The sequence below is a fragment of the Phalacrocorax aristotelis genome, chromosome 2, assembly GCF_949628215.1.
Source record: "Phalacrocorax aristotelis chromosome 2, bGulAri2.1, whole genome shotgun sequence".
NCBI classification, from domain to species: Eukaryota; Metazoa; Chordata; class Aves; order Suliformes; family Phalacrocoracidae; genus Phalacrocorax; species Phalacrocorax aristotelis.
Window position 1 is genome coordinate 86,417,714 of NC_134277.1, and position 18,175 is coordinate 86,435,888.

Below are 18,175 nucleotides of genomic sequence, written 5' to 3' on the forward strand. Positions count from 1 at the left end.
GAAGTAGAAAACAAGCCCTTCTAGTTAAGACTATTGAATTTCGATGCAGTATGTAGGTAATAAAACATTTCTAAAAGCAGAAGAAAACATATACAATGGGTATGGCTTTCTCAGTGGTTTGGGTTTTTTTTATGCTTTTATATGTCTAATCCAATGAAAAATAAAACATCAGTCATCCAGTAGTCTGTGGGAGGGGAGGATCATGTGAGAAATGATCAGACTCTATAGAACCAGCGTAAGAGATGGACATAGAATTTTTGGCAACAGAGTTGTGTAGCTATATATTGGAACCAAACCTTTTCTGCCAACATTAGAGAATAGTGCTGAAAGCTCATACAAAATTGGACAAGCTAGACCATTGACATTTTTCTCACAGTTGTTGCTTTTTATAAAATCACTGCCTTTGCATGCAGAAGTTTGTTGGATTCATGCATTATGCATGTCCTAGAAATTTGATAGAGGTCTCGTATGTTCCTTCTAAGGGGATAAAGCCAGCTGCACTACCCAACTCTAAAGATGTGGTTACTGGCTTGAAATGTCATTAAGTGTATTATTTGGTATTCCCCTGGCTTGAATCTTTTGGATGGGAATTTAAAAATGCTGGCCCTCTCTGATTTTAGTGAACATTGGAGACAGCGTGCGATTATTCATTAAAAAAATGCTCAAGGGGTTGTTACCAGGTCCTATAGTAAAGATTTCATCTTTCTAGTGCTAACATAATGTGTTATAGAAGACATTGCATAGAAGTAGTGGTAAATCTTTGTGCCTGCCTTTTTGAGAAGTGTTTTAGGAATATGACTTGATTTAACTAACATGTTCATGTCCCTACCAGATCATGCTCAGCCTGGAAGTATTGTGTGCTTTTTTCTGTTATTTCTAAAGGAAGAGTCAGCAATGCCAGTGGCTTTGTTTCAGTCACGTTTGATGAATAGCGATTTACTGTGACATTTTCACCTACTACCGTATTAGGCTAGCTGTTTATTAAAAACTCAGGAGAAGGTGCCACCACCAATAGTCTTTCTTCCAGCATCTGGATTTCCTAGTTCTCCCTTCAATTTGGTGTGAATAAGCCAGCTGAAAGTCAGATGGCATCTGAAATATGTATGATCAAGCTAACTTCTCATATTGTCATTATTATTATTACAACCTAGTTCTGTGTGATTTTGTTGACAAGCTACACAAATCTTTTGTGTGTGAAGCAAACGTGGAATACAGACCCTATTGATTAAGTTTTGTTATTAATCTTTGTTCACACAAAAAAATGTACAAAACATAAATAAATGGAGACCTTGTCCTGGTTTTCTACCTTTATGAGAGATTTAATTGGAAATCTGACAGGAAATTAGACTGGGAGATTGCCAATTGCATGGCTGGCATGCCATGAAAGATCAGGTGCATGTGTCTTTCACTGGGATTTCTTGTGGATTTGAGGATATGAAATATGACATCGGTAGCTTCAGTAGCAAAAAATATTCTAAGGTACATGGGGTAGAAAAGCTACACAAGTTCTCATATAGTGTGTGGAAGTTGAGGATGAAGAACCTTTTGCATTGTCATCTTAAAGTGAAAAAGGAAAAAGAAAGGTACAGAAGCTAAACAATCTGTACACAGCCCTATTGACTGTTCAGTTCCTAAGGATCTTTCCAAAGAAGCATTTAGGAGGATTGCTTTTGCAGAGCTAGCCGCTGGAGTATTTCATCATGTCAGCCAACCATTCCACAGGAGTATAAATTAATGGCAACATACCTCTTACAAAAGTCCCTTTCGGATTTTGCCAGTTTACCTTACCTGGTACACAGTGTGTCTCTGGGGAAAATTACTCAGAAGTATCTACTTGGCTGTCATTTCTTCATACAAAAGAGATCAGAGTTCAGTCTGTAAAACCAGAGAGGGAGAGAAAGGGGAGTACTTGAGTCTCTCTGTCTGTCCTACTTAGGTGGAAAACTTAGTTACCCCAGGGCCAAAGTCACACGGAGCTAGTTTCACTGACTTGAGTACTGTGCTTGGCAAAGATTTGTCTACCTGCAGAGGGATCATAGTGCTGTGCCTCTTGACAGATTGTAATTTCTTAAAGCCACGTTTATCTTAGAGACCTTGTCAGAAGTGGATTACCATTCTCCACAGACTTTGGTATTCAGTAGTTGTCCAAACCACTTGTGCTTAGAAAACTGCTGGAAATTATTCAGCTATTTACATGTGATGAGAAGCTTTTAAACCAGGCTACCTGAAATTGGTTAGCTGTTTCTCTTTAAATTGAAGCTGCCAGAAATATTTCATCATTAACAAAAGAAAAGACGGGAGAAAAGCCATGATCAAGGAACCCTCTCTATAGCATAATCTAAGGCTATTTGCCTATTACTGGCAACAGCAACAAGAAGATTCAGCATCTTTAGGAAGTTTATATTAAAAGATTGTAACTCTGTATACACCTTGATATCTATTACAACATCATCATAAACATCATTACAAAAGACAGCTAAACTTGACTATTCATTTCAGAGGCCACAGTCTTTTCCACAAATTGTTAGAGTACAGTTTTATGCACCCACCAGCAGTTATGGCATCTGCAGATTAAATATAATTTGAACTCTTATCAATGCAATAGATGGAATTATCTGTACCCCAGAAAAGGCTGCATAAAGCAGCTGCAGGTATTCCATATCTAACACGTCGTGTTTTCAGGAAGGGACAAACTGGAGCAAGACAGATGAAAACCTTTGGAGCCTCAGGTGTTCAGGTCAGAGCACATTGCAAGAGAGAAATTCTCCATCAAGGATGGAGAAGTTGTCATTTTTTACAGCTTTTTCCTATGTTGACAGTGCAGCTTTAGTTTCAAAAATTTAGCTCATCTCACAGAGTGGAAAAGAACAATAGGAAAAATGCTCATTTGCTATGGGGATGCAGTTTCTTTTGAAGTCAGTGGGAGTTGCTTGCTTATATGGTCTTTAGAAGGGGAAAAAAAAGTCAGAAGACTGCAACAAAAAAGACTATGCTGAGATTTGAAATGGAAGGACTTCACCATGATTACCTGATGATACTCTGCTTTGTTGTTCATTCAGAAGAAATGGTATTAGGTCTGCCATGTAAGTGGATGGACTGAGATTTGGAGGGTGGCTTGGTGAGATCTTCCTGGTTGGCCTCATTGCCACGGCCCTGTCAGCACACGTCAGCTATAACCCATAGGAACCAAATACTTGTGAAAAGAAGTCGTATTTCATCCTTCATGCTTTTTGAATCTAATCTTCTTTTAACAGTTTGCTGGGTGTACCAGATGATTGATGCTGTCACACTGCAGATAAAATTTATCATTCTGTCATTTTTATTCAGTATTTTAGAAGCATCGTGGTGCAAGTGGGAATCTGAAGCAATGTTACACATTTTTTCTATGGATCACCTTAGTTATAAAAATAATCCATCTAATTCACAGTGATTCATTGGCAGACATTTCCTAAATACAGACCTAGAATGAATTAGTTGGTTAGTTGAACCTGAATGGGTCTTGAAATACCTGTGCTGTATCTCTTTTTGAATATTCTACAAGGAGATATAAATGAATATAGGACCAGAACCTTGTGAAATACATGAAAAAGAACAGTTATGTTTAGTCACATGCATATTTGGCATAGTTTCGTAGTAAACATCATAGGATTGTATCAGCTATTCACAACAATTACATGGAATGTAGTGAAAAGCTCATTACACTGAAAAAAAGTTTGAGCTCCTGAAATTTCAGCCTATGATAATGTCAGAGTTTTTACCTGTAAAGATGGCCTGCAAGGACTATGCTTTTCTCAGTTCAGGGCCAAGGCCTCAAAGCAGCATTTAAATGGTCGTGTATCATCCATGATTATTGGCAGGTCATGAAATTACTCTAAAAAGGAAAGAGATTGACTTCTGGTGTAGCAGGAGTTCTAATATGTACTTCAGAAATAGATGTTTACCTTATCCTCAAGTCTACTTGAATTGAATTTACTGTCCATATGAAATTATGAAGTTGCCTGTATCACAAATCACAAGTTACTGCTGCTGAAACCAGAGAAATAAGGTCCAACTCAGGGTGAAAACAATGAGAGCTGAACTTGCTTGTTCCTTCAGAAACCAGCTGCAGAAGGCTGTTTTTGGTACACTTCCACATGTGCTACAATATTTGCTCTTTCTGTGTTTCAACAGGCCTTGAATAGGGGCATCGCTGCTGTCAAGGAAGATGCTGTGGAAATGCTGGCCAGCTATGGGCTGGCATACTCCCTGATGAAGTTCTTCACGGGTCCGATGAGTGACTTCAAAAATGTAGGTCTGGTGTTCGTGAACAGCAAGCGGGACAGAACCAAAGCAGTTCTGTGCATGGTTGTGGCTGGTGCTGTAGCTGCTGTATTTCATACCTTAATAGGTAAGGTAATTTCATGTCTAATTAATATGTCTTTTCATTTGTTTCATTTGCCTGTTCTTCAGGCTGATTAATCTGTAGGCTTAAGATTTCATTTATAAGTGCAACAGGAGATGCAAAAGAGATTAAATCTCTTGGGCTGGTATCATGCCCATCCACGCAATTTTTGTGACTTTTTAAACAGGTTGTTAAGTGGCAGATTGCACCCCCACAGTCCTCTCCTGCCTGGCAGCAAAACATGCTGCTGATCTCTTTCAGGTGTGTGAGCAAGACTTTGGTTGACAGGTTGCATGAAGCTGATAGCTCAGTCTTACTGTTAGGTATTGATGATCAGCTAGCAGTATCTGCCTGAATGGGTTTAGCAGAACTTCAGTTGCGCTTAGTAGGGCTGTCTGTCAGAACTTGGTGACATTGGCAGTGTACTCCCTCTGTACCTGTTCTTTTGCAGCTTATCTCACACTACAAAACTCTAAGCAAGTAGATACCAGCATCCTCATTAAAATATCAGGTATTACTCTCTACTAGTGCTAGTCATCATCCACTTCTGTTGAATAATTAATCTGTAAGAGAAGTAGTAGTTACTAAGAGCACTTTTTGCCAAACTGAGACCAGCTTCTGAGTGTACTCTGAAACAAAGAAAATGCACAAGCAGATATGAACTGAACATAGAAACTAAGACAGCCACAGGATTTGCCAGTTTCTGAGAGCCTGGAGAAATGGGATATCGACCCAACTATCAGCCACAGCAGTAAAAACCCATGTGACCTGGAAGACTTTCACTTCATCCTCCCCAAGAACTGCACCAGATTCTCTGCACCTTCTGGCTCATTCTGCAGAGCCGAAACCTCTGGACCTTAGCAGCGAGGAACAGGAGATGCTGGAGGAAGAAGCAGAGAGTGCATTGCATTCAACAGGTAAAATCCTAAAAGCTGGGAGCTCTAAGGGGTGGTAGGAGGGAGGTAATGCAACAGCCTGTGGAAGCATGTTTTGGTTGACAGGCAGTAGGGTTGAGCTGGATGACCAGCAGTAGGGGGCCATTGCATTGGTGAAAGATGGGAAATGCAAGTGTGATGGCAGTATCAAGAATTGCCATGAAATTATAGAGTGGCCTGGAAGTGAGACACCATTCATTATCAGGCTGTTAGTACCTCAAGAGCAGCACATGCTGCTGATCAGCTTAGAATAGAAATAGAATAGAATAGAATAGAATAGAATAGAATAGAATAGAATAGAATAGAATAGAATAGAATAGGACTATTTCAGTTCCTGCCCAAGTAGGTAGAAGAGCCATCTGCTAAATATGAATGTCCCCTGCTCTTATCCTTTAACAGGCTGCCAGCTATTTTCACCAGCTTTATGTGCCTCCCAAGCACTCCGGTATGTTTGACCATCACATCTCTTATTCCACCACTGATACAGCAGCCCTGTGCTGTTTCCCTTTACTCCATGTAATGACCATAATAAATGCTTAAAGTAACGGCTCACTAGCCATGGCAACTCTGTGCCAGGGATAAGCTTTTGCTAATTTTATAAGCTGAATCTACGCATTCAAGTTAATATAATTCACTGGTATTGATTGGTCACTTCCTCAGTATGTTTACAGTTGAGGCTGCTTTACTGAGTCAGTGTTATAATCTTTGGGATAATTGTACATTTGGCTTGGAATATTTCTTCAGCCCCCAGAGCTGCTCTTCTAGTTGCTCACTTGTTTTCCTGCCAGTGCTGGTCAAAGTTTTTGGCTTTGCCAGCTGGATAAAGAAATATTTTCTATTCATCCAACATTTTATTGTAATCTATGATAGATTTTAAGAACATTTAAAGTGTAACTATCAAATTTCCAGGTGAAAGACATGGATTTTCCAAGTGGAACTTCTTATTGAAGGGGCAACCTGTGGAAAACATGCCAAATGATAAGTTTCTTACCTTTGCCTGGAAGTAGAGACCTGCTGAGTTCAGAACGTCTGAAATGCCCTCTCTACAGATATTGGGAAAAAAAGAAAAAAGAAGGCTGTACTTACCATGCTTTAAAGTCCTGAACTAAAGGGCTTCACACAATCTTTGAGCTGCTTATGGTGGCAGACTGCAAAATATTTTTTAGTATTTTAACTTGTCTATGCCTGAAAATATGCAAAGGCCACAGCAGAGACTGGCAGAGCGCCCAAGAAAATGGAGTTAGTCAGATTCTAGCACCAATTGCCTGGGTGATGTTGCCAAGTTTTATGTTCCAAGTTTCCTTTGAACTTGTTTCAAATCCTGATTATTCTTCTCTGACCCACAGATGCACAGCCTGCCTAGCAGGAGGAAGAGAAGGAGTCCAGTGACAGACAGGCAGCCTCCTAGGACCTGCAACTACTCACCAGCAGCTGCAAGCCTATCACAGGCTGTCTATAGGAGACACAAATACAGGTTACTGATGCTCAGCAAATGAAAAAGAGAAACAAACAGCACTCGGACTGAATTTCTTCCACATGCCATGTGTATGGGGCTAAGGAAGATGACATGACTGTCTGCCTCTGCCATGGACTGTTGAAGCCCAGGAAGGAACAGGGAACAAAAAGCCCAATGAAATAAGGAGGAGTACTGAAAATCAGAAGGAAGAAAACAAGTGGTGGCAGAAACAAGTGACCACAGTGAATCACCACATTTCCAACTGCGATAGAGACTATTTGCAGTCTGCACACACAGATTCTCACAAACAGCAGCCTCTACTTATTTAAAATATCAAAACAGACCGTTTCACACAACTGACTCATGCTTCATTGCTTCAGCACCAGCTCCCCACTACTGCTTCCCCACTGGGCTAACACAGTCCTCTGTGGGAGTGACTGGCTGAGCCAAACCACTCAAACTCACAGTTGCAAGCTCTGGGTCCATAAGTCATCACCCCACCACATTCCCATGAAAGTCCTCACCAACAGTTCCTATCACTCCCCTGTACAGGTAGCAGTAAGAACCAAGAAACAAGTTGTCCTTGACCAAAGGAATTTGAAGCCATATTCTCGTCCCACTATAATGCTGCTGCAAACTTTGGTCAGTATAGTATTCTGGATTTGCTGTTTCAGTTGTGACCTGGGAATAGAATATAGTATGGTGCCTTCCTTCCCTTGTGCTGTTTTGGGGACAGCTACTGCCAGCAGTTAGGGTTTACTGGTGGGAAGTGCGCTGTGTAGCCAGGGTCTAAAATGTCTCAGTATTTCAGAGATTGGCTTTTGGCAGAAATATTCAGCTGTTAGAGAAGCAATTCAGGAGACTAAACCTGTCTGTGCATATTTTTGACCTCTTACTAAACTGCCAGCTTGACAGAGGAGAGAAATAATTTATATAGCATTATGCTACCATAATGCATTTCATGGTGTTGCTGGTAAGTCCCCCGTACTAAGTGGGTCCTTTTAATGCCAGCGTCGTGAAAGACATGCACATTTTCTTGGCAATAAAACAGCATTGTTCAGCCTTTCACTAGTTTACTGAGAAATAGTACACTGAGAAAGTTTATTTCCTTTTGCATATTAATATTACTTTCTGCAGCTCTCTGAGGTTCTGTAAATGACAAGGCAGAAGCTACTTTGGGGAAGTACCCTCTTTGCTTAAGTAGACATTCTTAACTGGTGCCCATTTCACCTGATTAAAAACTAAATGATAGAGCATTTGACATCACCAGGAAAAAAAGGTTGGAACTTTAGTAACCAGGCAAACCTGCAGAAGACTGGATAGTCAAGACATGGAAGTGATTTGTTTTGTGCCAATTTATTACTGACAGGCTAGCGGGCACGGGCCACTCCCTGCACAGATTACACAGGGGAAAGCTTCAGCAGTTGCTAGTGGTTCCACTGATTCTTTTGAACTTCCCATATGTGCGGTCACTGGATGTACGTGAAAGATCTGCGTAAGAAATGAGACAGAGGTTTAATCCCACCACTTGCAGTGTAACACTACTGAAATTTTCTAGAGACTAGGGGTTACAGAGTGGCTTATGACAACCAGAGCTATTTTTTCAGTCAGTCTTGTTCTGATGTGCCCACTATACTGGTTCATACTAAACGTTTTGCTCTGGGAAATGATGATAGCACAGGAATACAAATCAGAATATAATCCAGGCTTGCTTTTTTTTTTTGGTTTCTGAAAGATGATAAAATGTTATTCAGTAAAAATGCATTCTACTTCAGCATCTTCAGATGGCCATTGCTAAAGCAGTAATATGCTTCCAGCTGTCCAAACCCTCCCCCCGCCACAGGGACGGTTTCTTATCAGCAGGGTACTCGGGGCAAAGGAAGAAGGAAGAAAGCCTATAACCAAAGCATTTGTGGATTTAGGATAGCAATGATTGGGTTTTAATTGAAACAGGCTAATATTGAGACTTACGAGATTTTAGCCTGTCCAGAGATATTTCATAGACCAATGGTCATTGATAGATTTGGGAAAATCAACTAATGCAATTTTGGTACTAGAGCTGAGCCCAGAAGTAGATGACTGCAGTAATCAGTCAGCATTGAGGTGCTTCTAAACTGTTTTGTTTTTTTTTTTTTAATTCATTTATTACTATGAGCAAAGAAATCACAAAGCCTAAAACGCTCTGTTCATCTGGGCTTTCACAAGGGGGACACAGGCTTTTGTTTCTGCTTTAAGTCAGGATAATCAAAGATGTAAATAAATCTATGTACCCTGTGCCATCTCCAAATGAAGATTTGCCATTCAGGTCTGGGGTTTGGTGGTTGTTTTTTTTTCAGATTGGCATTTACCTATCTGCCCAAATCATTTAGCTGAACAAACTCCTGACCAGTACCAGTTTTGGCCGTGGGAGCCATTTTTCTGACATGCAGGAATAGATTTTTACTTCTCAAGTCTCCAAGTTTGGCAGCAAAGTATGAAAATGGAATGCATCTAAAAAGAACACGCTTTAACACAAAAACACTTCTGGATTTTTTTTTTCCTCCGGTAAAGCTAATATTGACATATGTAGCTCTGTGTCTGGAAGTAAATAGTATCACTTCCTATGAGGGTTTTTTTTCTGTTTTCATTATGATGTAAGTATAACATGCTGGGTAGTAGGCAGCTCCAAAATGACTATGGTACAGCTAATTGTTTGAGGCTGCTGGCATCACTAAGAGTGTGTTCAGTTGTTTTAAGAATGTTTGAAGTTAATGTGGTAGTAATTGGCTTGTTAGAGAAATCAGTGTAGGGAAGAGGAGATCCAATCAGGTATGCAGTTTTCAGTGACATTTTTAAGCTTCTGGGTCTTAAAACTCAACTGGAAAAGCCAAAAGTAAGAATTCCTGCCTAAATTCTGTAGCAAAACTAATCCATAGAAATATCAAAATAAATGAGGTATTAGAGGAGAGCAAACAGGCAGCTTGTCTCAGAGTTGGACTGCTCTGTTTTGGTTGAAATGATGCAAGGAATGGGAAGAGCCATCTGCTTTAGATTCATGTAATACTCTTCAGCTCTGTTGTCTGTGTTATTAATTTTGTACCATGCTTCATAATAATTTTGTAAGGTTGGCCAAGGTTAAGTTCAAATTGCATCAGCACTTGCTTTATTCACAGCTCAGAGACACATGCCTGTATATTTGTCAGTAAATCTCAGCTTGCGGAGTCCTTCTTTCCAAGGATGGAAACATTCGTGGACATCAGCAAAAGTGGTTGTGTGCTTTCACTGACATGCGGAGTAGCTGACAATTTTAAAACTAGCTTTTCAGCTTAGCCATTACGATTTTAAAATCAAAATCACATTAAAAAGTGCAGTTAGACTTTTTTCTTGGATGGGGGAGAATGAAGAGGATCTTAAAGCTTACAGAGCACAGTGCTAATATCCCTAGACATCTTAAAAATGTGATGCTGTGGGCTGTGGTGGTGTAAGTCCCTTGAGAGTGCCCTGCCAATAAACTACAACCCTGTGGTGAACTGTCTGTTCCTAGAAGTGAGAGTAGTTCAGCCTCTGACCCTTCTGATTCTGTGAATATTTCTGTGATAGTAAACTTACAAAAAAAAAAAAAAATTAAACATCTCAATGGCTTTTAGAACCAAAAAAGTTACTTATTACTCATTTAGAAGTCTCATCTGAAGTAGGTGAAGCCCAGCGGGTGAAGTGCATGGAGAGCACAGAGGGTGACTTCTGTGGCGTGCTGTCTGCCCAGCACTGCACTGCTGGTGGAAGCCCCTCCGCAGAAGCAGGTTCCTCAGCACCTGGACTCTGATTCTGTCAGTCCCCATGTAGGGAACAAGGCTGGTATGTCTCCTGCAGCAGTTTTTAAGTTTTTATGCAGCAGAACTGTAAAGCAAATTCAATGGAACTTTAGAGGCAGATCAATGAATCTGACCCTCAGAGGTGGCTTGCCTCACATGCCTTCCAAACTTCTCCTTCATTCAAATACGTCGATTCAGAAACATCCATGTACTGTCCTGCCATAAAAGCAGCTTTCCACAAGGACTTAGCATGCAAAAATCTGTGCATAGCAGAGAGTTTTCAAAATACTGAGCAAAAATTGGTGTGTGGGTATGTGGGTATTCATGCAAAAATAAAAAGAGGCTGTACTTGCTGCGCGACTGGACCGCAACAAGCACACGAACACTTAAAGAATGAAACTGGCCTCCCTGAACTGAGGAAAGGTTGGAGTCCTGGTTTAAAGTTCTTCCCTAACCGCCTTCAATAGGATACAAGGCTGGGAGTGCCTCAGGGTGGATGGCTAAGCAACTTGGGGATTACTGGGTGAACAGGGAGACTGCAAATCTAACGATCATAGCTCAGATGAAAGACATATAGGTAGGGACCAGCATGGGGAAAGGGAGATTTTTTAACATTTTAGCATCTTTTGGGTAGTTCTGGTTATCTGGAATGAGGCTCGTGCCTGTTCCCAGTGCTGTCATACCACCTCCTTCTATTTTATTACCTTGTTTACACTGTCTTGTTTGGACTGAAAAAGTCTTTTCAGTCCTGTTAACCATTTAACTGCTGTATCCCTAAGCCATCACAAAACAATGATGACTTAAACTCCTTTGTAATTGCTTCCAAACAAGTTACGAGAGAGAGTTTTAGGCTAAAAAGATTGAACTGGACAACTAGTGTTAGCATTTCTTAATCCAATTATGTGACCTGCGTGCATGAAAAGGATAATTTTCCTGAAATATCCTATATGAAGGTCTGTACAATGATAATGCAGTTGCTATAAATGGAAAACAGGATAGATGTTCACATTTGAAATAATTATCTTAGAAAAGACACAAACGGAAGAGAACTGAGGTAAGATTCTGCCATTACTTGTGTTGGGAGGTTGACTTTACAACCCAATCATTCTTTTAACAGCTATTGCAGGTGTATAGAGGAAACTAAGTAATAATATGCAGGTCTAGACCATAGTTTATAAAAGGTTAAAAACTATTTGGATTATTTAACTCTGCATATTATGTAAGTCCCCATAGTTCAGGCACTCCAGTCATAGCTAGGTCTTCATTATTCCTGGGCATGGGGGGACTCTGGAGTTATTAAAACAGGTAGATAACATGGGTACTAACAGGGGTGTAAGCAGTTCTTTAGAGAGCTATGTGGTGAGTCCCTGCGTCCATGCTGTCTTCAACCCAACACCTTGGGAAGAGAGACCTGGCAAGAGGCTTGTTGCCCAACACTAAAAATTCTTGTCTTGGGGTGAAACAGGACAGTGAAATAACATACTGGCGATCAGAAGTGGCAACCCCCGATTTCCAGAGGTCTCCTTTTCTGACTTGTGGCTCCTGAGATGACAGCCCTAGATAAGGAAGGAAACTAAGGCTGGTCGAGGCTGCCCAGGGACTGTACAGTGAAGAGCGCGGTGCCCTGACAGGTCCCAGCAGAGGTGATCATTAGGCAGAGCGAGGGAGAGGCATAATGAGTGTGATTTGTTGCATGCCTTCACAGTTCGTAGTATCCTTTTACAGCTTTGGGCAGGTTTACAGGTAATGTCGTGAGAATGCAGTTACAACAGATGGTTTCAGCATTTATGAGGTACTACATCCATGAAATACATAATGCCTGGTGAAAACAGCTTTTCTAACAAAGAGCCGTGAGTTAATGAAAGAGCAGTAGATTTTCTGGAGTACTAGTGTGTTCATTTAGCGAACAGATGTGGCACTTACTTTACCCATCTCCCAGTGCAGCCATTTGTTATCACTCCTCTGCCAAAGGTTACTTGAAAAAGAACCATGAGAGCACTCCTCAGTCATAAACAGCAACTGGTGAGGCTGTAATATCCTGAAGCCCCTGCAGCTGGTTGCTAAGTGGATGCACGTCTCAGCTCCTAGGCATCACAGTCTTTCAGGTACTTTGAATATCTCACCCACAGTCCATATGTAACCTTTATTATTCATTCCTATTTTTGTGTCTCTACAGCATATAGTGATTTGGGGTATTACATTATTAATAAGCTGCACCATGTGGATGAATCAGTGGGAAGTAAAACTCGGAGGGCCTTCCTTTATCTTGCTGCCTTCCCTTTTATGGATGCCATGGTGAGTGCCTGATTCAGAACTGAATTTTCATATTCTTTTTTTTTTATTATTTTGGTGACATTAGTTCACAAAGTCTGTTACCTGATGGGAAACTGGAGGTGTGCAGAAGGAAGGTGTGTCTTTTGCAAGCAGTAGCTCTGGATATACTGGGACGCATCATCTTCTGCTACGTGGAAAAAGTATATGGGTGGACTTTGAACATCCAGAGATCATGACAAATGTGAAAAATCTCAGCTGCCTTGTTAGAGCGACTGTATGTGCATGCTGGAAAGCACTGGTCATCTTGTGATGAGCTGCGCTGGTTGTCTGTATGTGTCCCCTCTAGTGAAAGAGTTGGATTTGCAATGCATTCCCAGATCACATTCAGAGCTGACAAGGAATAAGCTTGATATTTTCTCAAAGCAAGTTTGTTGAAAAGATATTTTTTAACCATCAATTTTTGCAAGCACAGCTAAGTCCAGTATATCTCAAATGCTTGGGCAAGAGAGCCACACATGGGGTGGACTGCAGCTTCCCAGATCACCAGGCTTACTGCTTGTGGCCTGCACAACATACAAATATGGCAGCTCTCTTTAATGCCTCTACTTCTGTGTAAAACTGGAAAGGGGTGACCTTCTCATGCCCTACCTCCACCTCTTTCTTTACCGCTTTGTCTGCTTGAAGTAGTAGCTGACAATAGAAAGAAGTTGGATCATTAAGTTTTCTTTTCCAGACAGGACTCAGTATAACTCAGTAGGCCAGTGAATATTACGCTTCAGAGGTGCATCCATCTAGTGAATGAGAAGAAACATTTTTTCCCTTGGATTATTTAGTATGATAATCCAACCTGTGCAGCATCTGTTTTATGAAGAAGGGGCAGTTTCTTAATAGATCCACTCAGAGATTTCTATACAGTCTATAACATTGTTCCAATTCTCCCTGTCAGCCCTGGCAATGAGGAACTGAATGCGGCAGTGCTTTCTCTGCCTTACTGGCTTAACGATTTCCCGGGTTCACACTAGGTACTACTGGTGGAAAAGAGCTTTATAAGTTGTTTGTGTACAATGTAACAACCAGAAGATAGCATTCTGGGACCTGAAATCATTCACAAATATCAGAATCACTTCCCAAACTCTCCTCTGCCTTTTTTCAGGCATGGACCCATGCTGGGATTCTGCTGAAACACAAGTACAGTTTCCTAGTGGGATGTGCCTCCATCTCAGATGTCATAGCTCAGGTAATGAGTCCTCTTAGCAGGGACTGTTTCCATTGTGTTACAGACTAGATGCTTTCCTAAGCAGGAACTCTCTTGCACAGAGACTGCCTTCTCTCTCTACCGTGAACAACACACCAGAGGAACTAATCTTGTGTGCTGTTCTCTGGCTGTTTCCCTATCATGTAGATGCTGTTTGATGACAGTTGTGGTTCAGGCTGGTGTCACTTGACTGGATCAAGTCAGTCCCAAACCAATGTCAGGTGAAGGGAACCAGGATTGTTTGGGCCATGTCTTCCAGTACCTTCACAACCCTGTTTTAGAATGGCTGAGAAATAAGTTATATATACATGTGTATATCTGGCAAAAGGAAAGGTCAGAAAAAGAGACTGATGGCTGCTACCAATCCTGAGGCTGACAGAGTGCTTTGAAAGAGACTTCTCTACCCCCTGTGCATTCTCCCCTACGCTTCACACAGTTGCACTGAAATCCCAAGGGGGGCTTGTACGTGGGGAAGTGAAGGCTTGATTCTCCAGTTCACCTGTCAGTTTTGTACATGCTGTCTAATCCAGTGAAGTGCAGTAGTGTAAGCCGTCTTCTGAGTGCCAGTATAGCACTGTTCTTGTTACATGTCCAAGAGGTGAGGGCTCAGAACTGCAGCAGAGGGGATCTGTGGTGATAGCCCCTGGGTGATGCAGAGAAGACCAAATGTTGTTTGAACTTTGATTTGTGAGGGAGGTGTTAACTATACTGTTGCTTTGTACTAGACACACTTGAAAAACAACATTCATACCTGTTGCTGATGGCCAGCGCTGTAGCATTTAAGAACCAATATACAGCCCTCTTTTAAAAACATATATAAAAATATTACGAAATGCAGAGTCCCAGTACCTGTAAAACAATTGCTGTACTGCCCTATTACCAGCTGAATGGTGTAATGACTGCGTAAGAGAGAGGATAATAATAGTACAACATCAAAGGTAATATGAAGTCAACAGCACTTAGTTCAATTTTCCATAGCATTTTCCTCCCACTAAATATGAGCAAATCATAAACCATGTTAAACCATTCAGTCAGCTGCTATTCTATGTTTGGCAGGTCTGCCCCTCTACAGTACTGCACTAAATCCATAAAGATAATACCAATGACTGTAAATTACCTTAACCCTCAGGATCTGCTCTTGTTCTAATGTGACCTACAAGGTTTGCTGACCCTAGATGCATGTCAGGCCATATACAGCTAAATACAGAAACAAATTCTTATTGTGGCCGTGGTACATGTGCCTTTTCCACAGTGGTTGGTGAGTGGGGTGCCAGGGTTGTGAAGAATAGGGCACCTGTCATCTCTCAACAAAATATTGCACAGAGCAAGAGCAAATCTGGAAGACAAAAAGTTGTGACTCTCCATACCCCAGAACTCTCTACACCTATATCTGCTCCCTACACAAGCAATAGGTGCACAGGCAGTAGCTAATTCTCCTTGGGTAACTTCATATACACATTTTTTGTCACAGACCGCTTCTGTTTACTGAAAATCAATTTTTTTGTGGGGTTCAAAAGAGCAGTTTTGCAAACCCTTATAAATAGCATGACCTGACTAATAAACATTTGCACAGTGTGTTTTTTCTTAACTATTTCTTGAGCTCTAGCAATGAAGGAGAGAACCTGACCCTGAACAATGTGTTTTATGTGTTTTGTATTTCTTGTAAGTCACTTGAATGCCAGCATGTCCAGGCAGGGTTGTCCTTGATTATGCTGTTCACAGCACCAAACACAGTGGGCTTTCCAGTTGTGCCCTCCATACAGAGATATTTGGAATTTAACAGGCATGCCTTCAGCTTTGTACTTAACAGAGTGAATAATATCATATTAATAAATTCCTTTGCATTTTCTGGACTGAGCATTTAATCTTATGAGACTGAATTATGAGCTGTTCATTAGCCCAAAAGTTTCCATTTCATTTATATCAGCGTGGCACTCAGATAGCTGAAGAGAGAATGATGAAATAATGAAATTTCACTCCAAAAAGTAGAAAATCAGGATGACATAAGACTTCCTGCTTCTAAATGCTGAAGTGAATACTTTAAAGCATCTGGCTTTTTAATTGCCACTGTTCCCCTGCCCCCCGCCAAAATAAGCCCCAAACAGTAGGGCTTATAAGCTGACCGTAGAAGCATGTCTGCAGCCTTGGTGTGTATTGGAACAGCACATTCTCCTGGGAAGGGTGGCACTCAGCCGCATGCTTGCTGCCAGACCTTGCCAGACTTTCATGCTAACATTCTCCTATTTATGGCTCCTAGCCTGACACCTGCCCATACCTTCAAGTACTATTGCATAGAGCTTCTGTATGATGTTAACTCTTGCTCTTCTCATTTGTATGACCAAATGCAGGGAGGGTCCTGACTAAACTTGCAAATGCCACAAGCTGGAAGTCGGATACATACTGTTGTCACACATGGTTGTTGGTTCAGATGGACTAGCTTGGAGTAAGACAGGAGATAGGCTGGCCTTAAAGAAACACACAGACGAATTGCTAATCATTTCTTTGTTTGCCCTGCAGGTTGTTTTTGTAGCCATTTTGCTTCACAGTCACTTGGAGTGCAGGGAGCCTCTCTTGATCCCAATCTTGTCCTTATATATGGGAGCACTTGTCCGATGTACCACGTTATGCCTCGGATACTACAGGAATATACATGATGTCATTCCTGACAGAAGTGGGCCTGAAATGGGAGTATGTCTTAATATTTTGCACTTTTCCAGATTCAATAATTTTAAACTTGCTTTTTCTGTTATAATACTGTATTAAACTGCTGTGCATGAATGGCCCTCTCTCTCCATCCTGCAGGAAAAAACATTTTCACTTAAAGAGGCATGGTAGAAACTATTCCAGCAACAGGGCACATGAAGCAATGCTTCCTGTGGTATGGATGTGCTGTCTGCTGAGCACCTCTGTACTGAGCTCTGTACTGAGCTGTAAGACAGTACAGCATGAACTAAGTGGACACCTTATTTCACAGGGAAGAAGGTCTCAGGTCTCAAAATTCCTCTTTTTCCTCGAATGTCATATTGGTTTTATCATATCTGTGTCTGATAGCCAGCACAAATTATGCAGATAGATAATTTATGCATTATTTATTGAGATCCATGACACAGCTTCTTTTGAATCAGTATTACTAACATGAATAAAAGAATTTTAGGGTCCTTATATTGAAAACTATTGAAATGAATGTACCAAACTGGCAATGGGTGGGAAAAGCAAAAATCCTTTCTCTGTGCTTTTGGTTCAGTTCTGCATGGTTTTTTCCAAATAAACTTCTTTTTTTAATTATTTTTTCCTATGTGTTGCAGGGAGAGGCTACAATAAGGAAGATGCTGAGTTTCTGGTGGCCTTTGGCATTAATTTTGGCTACTCAGCGAATAAGTAGGCCTATTGTCAACCTTTTTGTCTCCCGGGACCTGGGTGGCAGTTCTGCAGCCACAGAGGTAAGAAAGTCAGTGCAAATGATCATTTACATGGACATGCCTCTGTGTTTCCCTTCTCAGCCGTGCTGACAAGAAAAAAATTGTCTTAAGTACATTTCAGTTTAGTGCTCCTTTTATCCTTGACAAGAAGACTACTTGAACTCTTACATAAGCGTTTCTGCCAGGCCTAGTGGGACCTCACCTTCAACAAGACCAGTAGAATTTTTTCACTAAACAGCTCCTGCACCACAGGTTTTCTTGCTCTACATATAGGCACATATTCTCTGGAGCATTCAGATCCCAGAGATCCTAGGACAGCCATCAGAATCCCATGTTCCACTCTTTCCTGTCATGTATATTTATGGCTGTGCAAACTGATGTGAAACTACTGTTAGCAGTCAGTGGAGCACACAGAATAGTGTAGAGATGTAAGGAGGCACATAAAAAAAAATCTGTGTCCTGGTTGGGATGTGAAATGCACCCTGTTTCTCTTGAGGAATTTCAGATTACTCCAATAGTCTCCTACAGCTGATGGGAGCTGGACTTCTGATGGTAATGCACAGCCTTCACCAGTGCTCACCATAAGTATACCTATTCTGTGAAGAAGTCTGGGGCACCTTTGCTGCCAGTTTTGGTGGGAGGATGTCTAGATCCATGTAGGCAT

General features: G+C 41.1%; 1 protein-coding gene across 1 annotated transcript in view; it reads left to right on the top strand.

The window, feature by feature from the left end:
• The window catches only part of ANKH (ANKH inorganic pyrophosphate transport regulator), a 103,468-nt gene that overhangs the window by 56,270 nt on the left and 29,023 nt on the right, over nt 1–18,175 (top strand). The window contains exons 2-6 of the mRNA XM_075084256.1: nt 4,171–4,387; nt 12,740–12,858; nt 13,991–14,074; nt 16,610–16,780; nt 17,398–17,532. Coding sequence (XP_074940357.1) covers nt 4,171–4,387; nt 12,740–12,858; nt 13,991–14,074; nt 16,610–16,780; nt 17,398–17,532 — 726 coding nt within the window. The remainder of the gene's footprint in view (nt 1–4,170; nt 4,388–12,739; nt 12,859–13,990; nt 14,075–16,609; nt 16,781–17,397; nt 17,533–18,175) is intronic.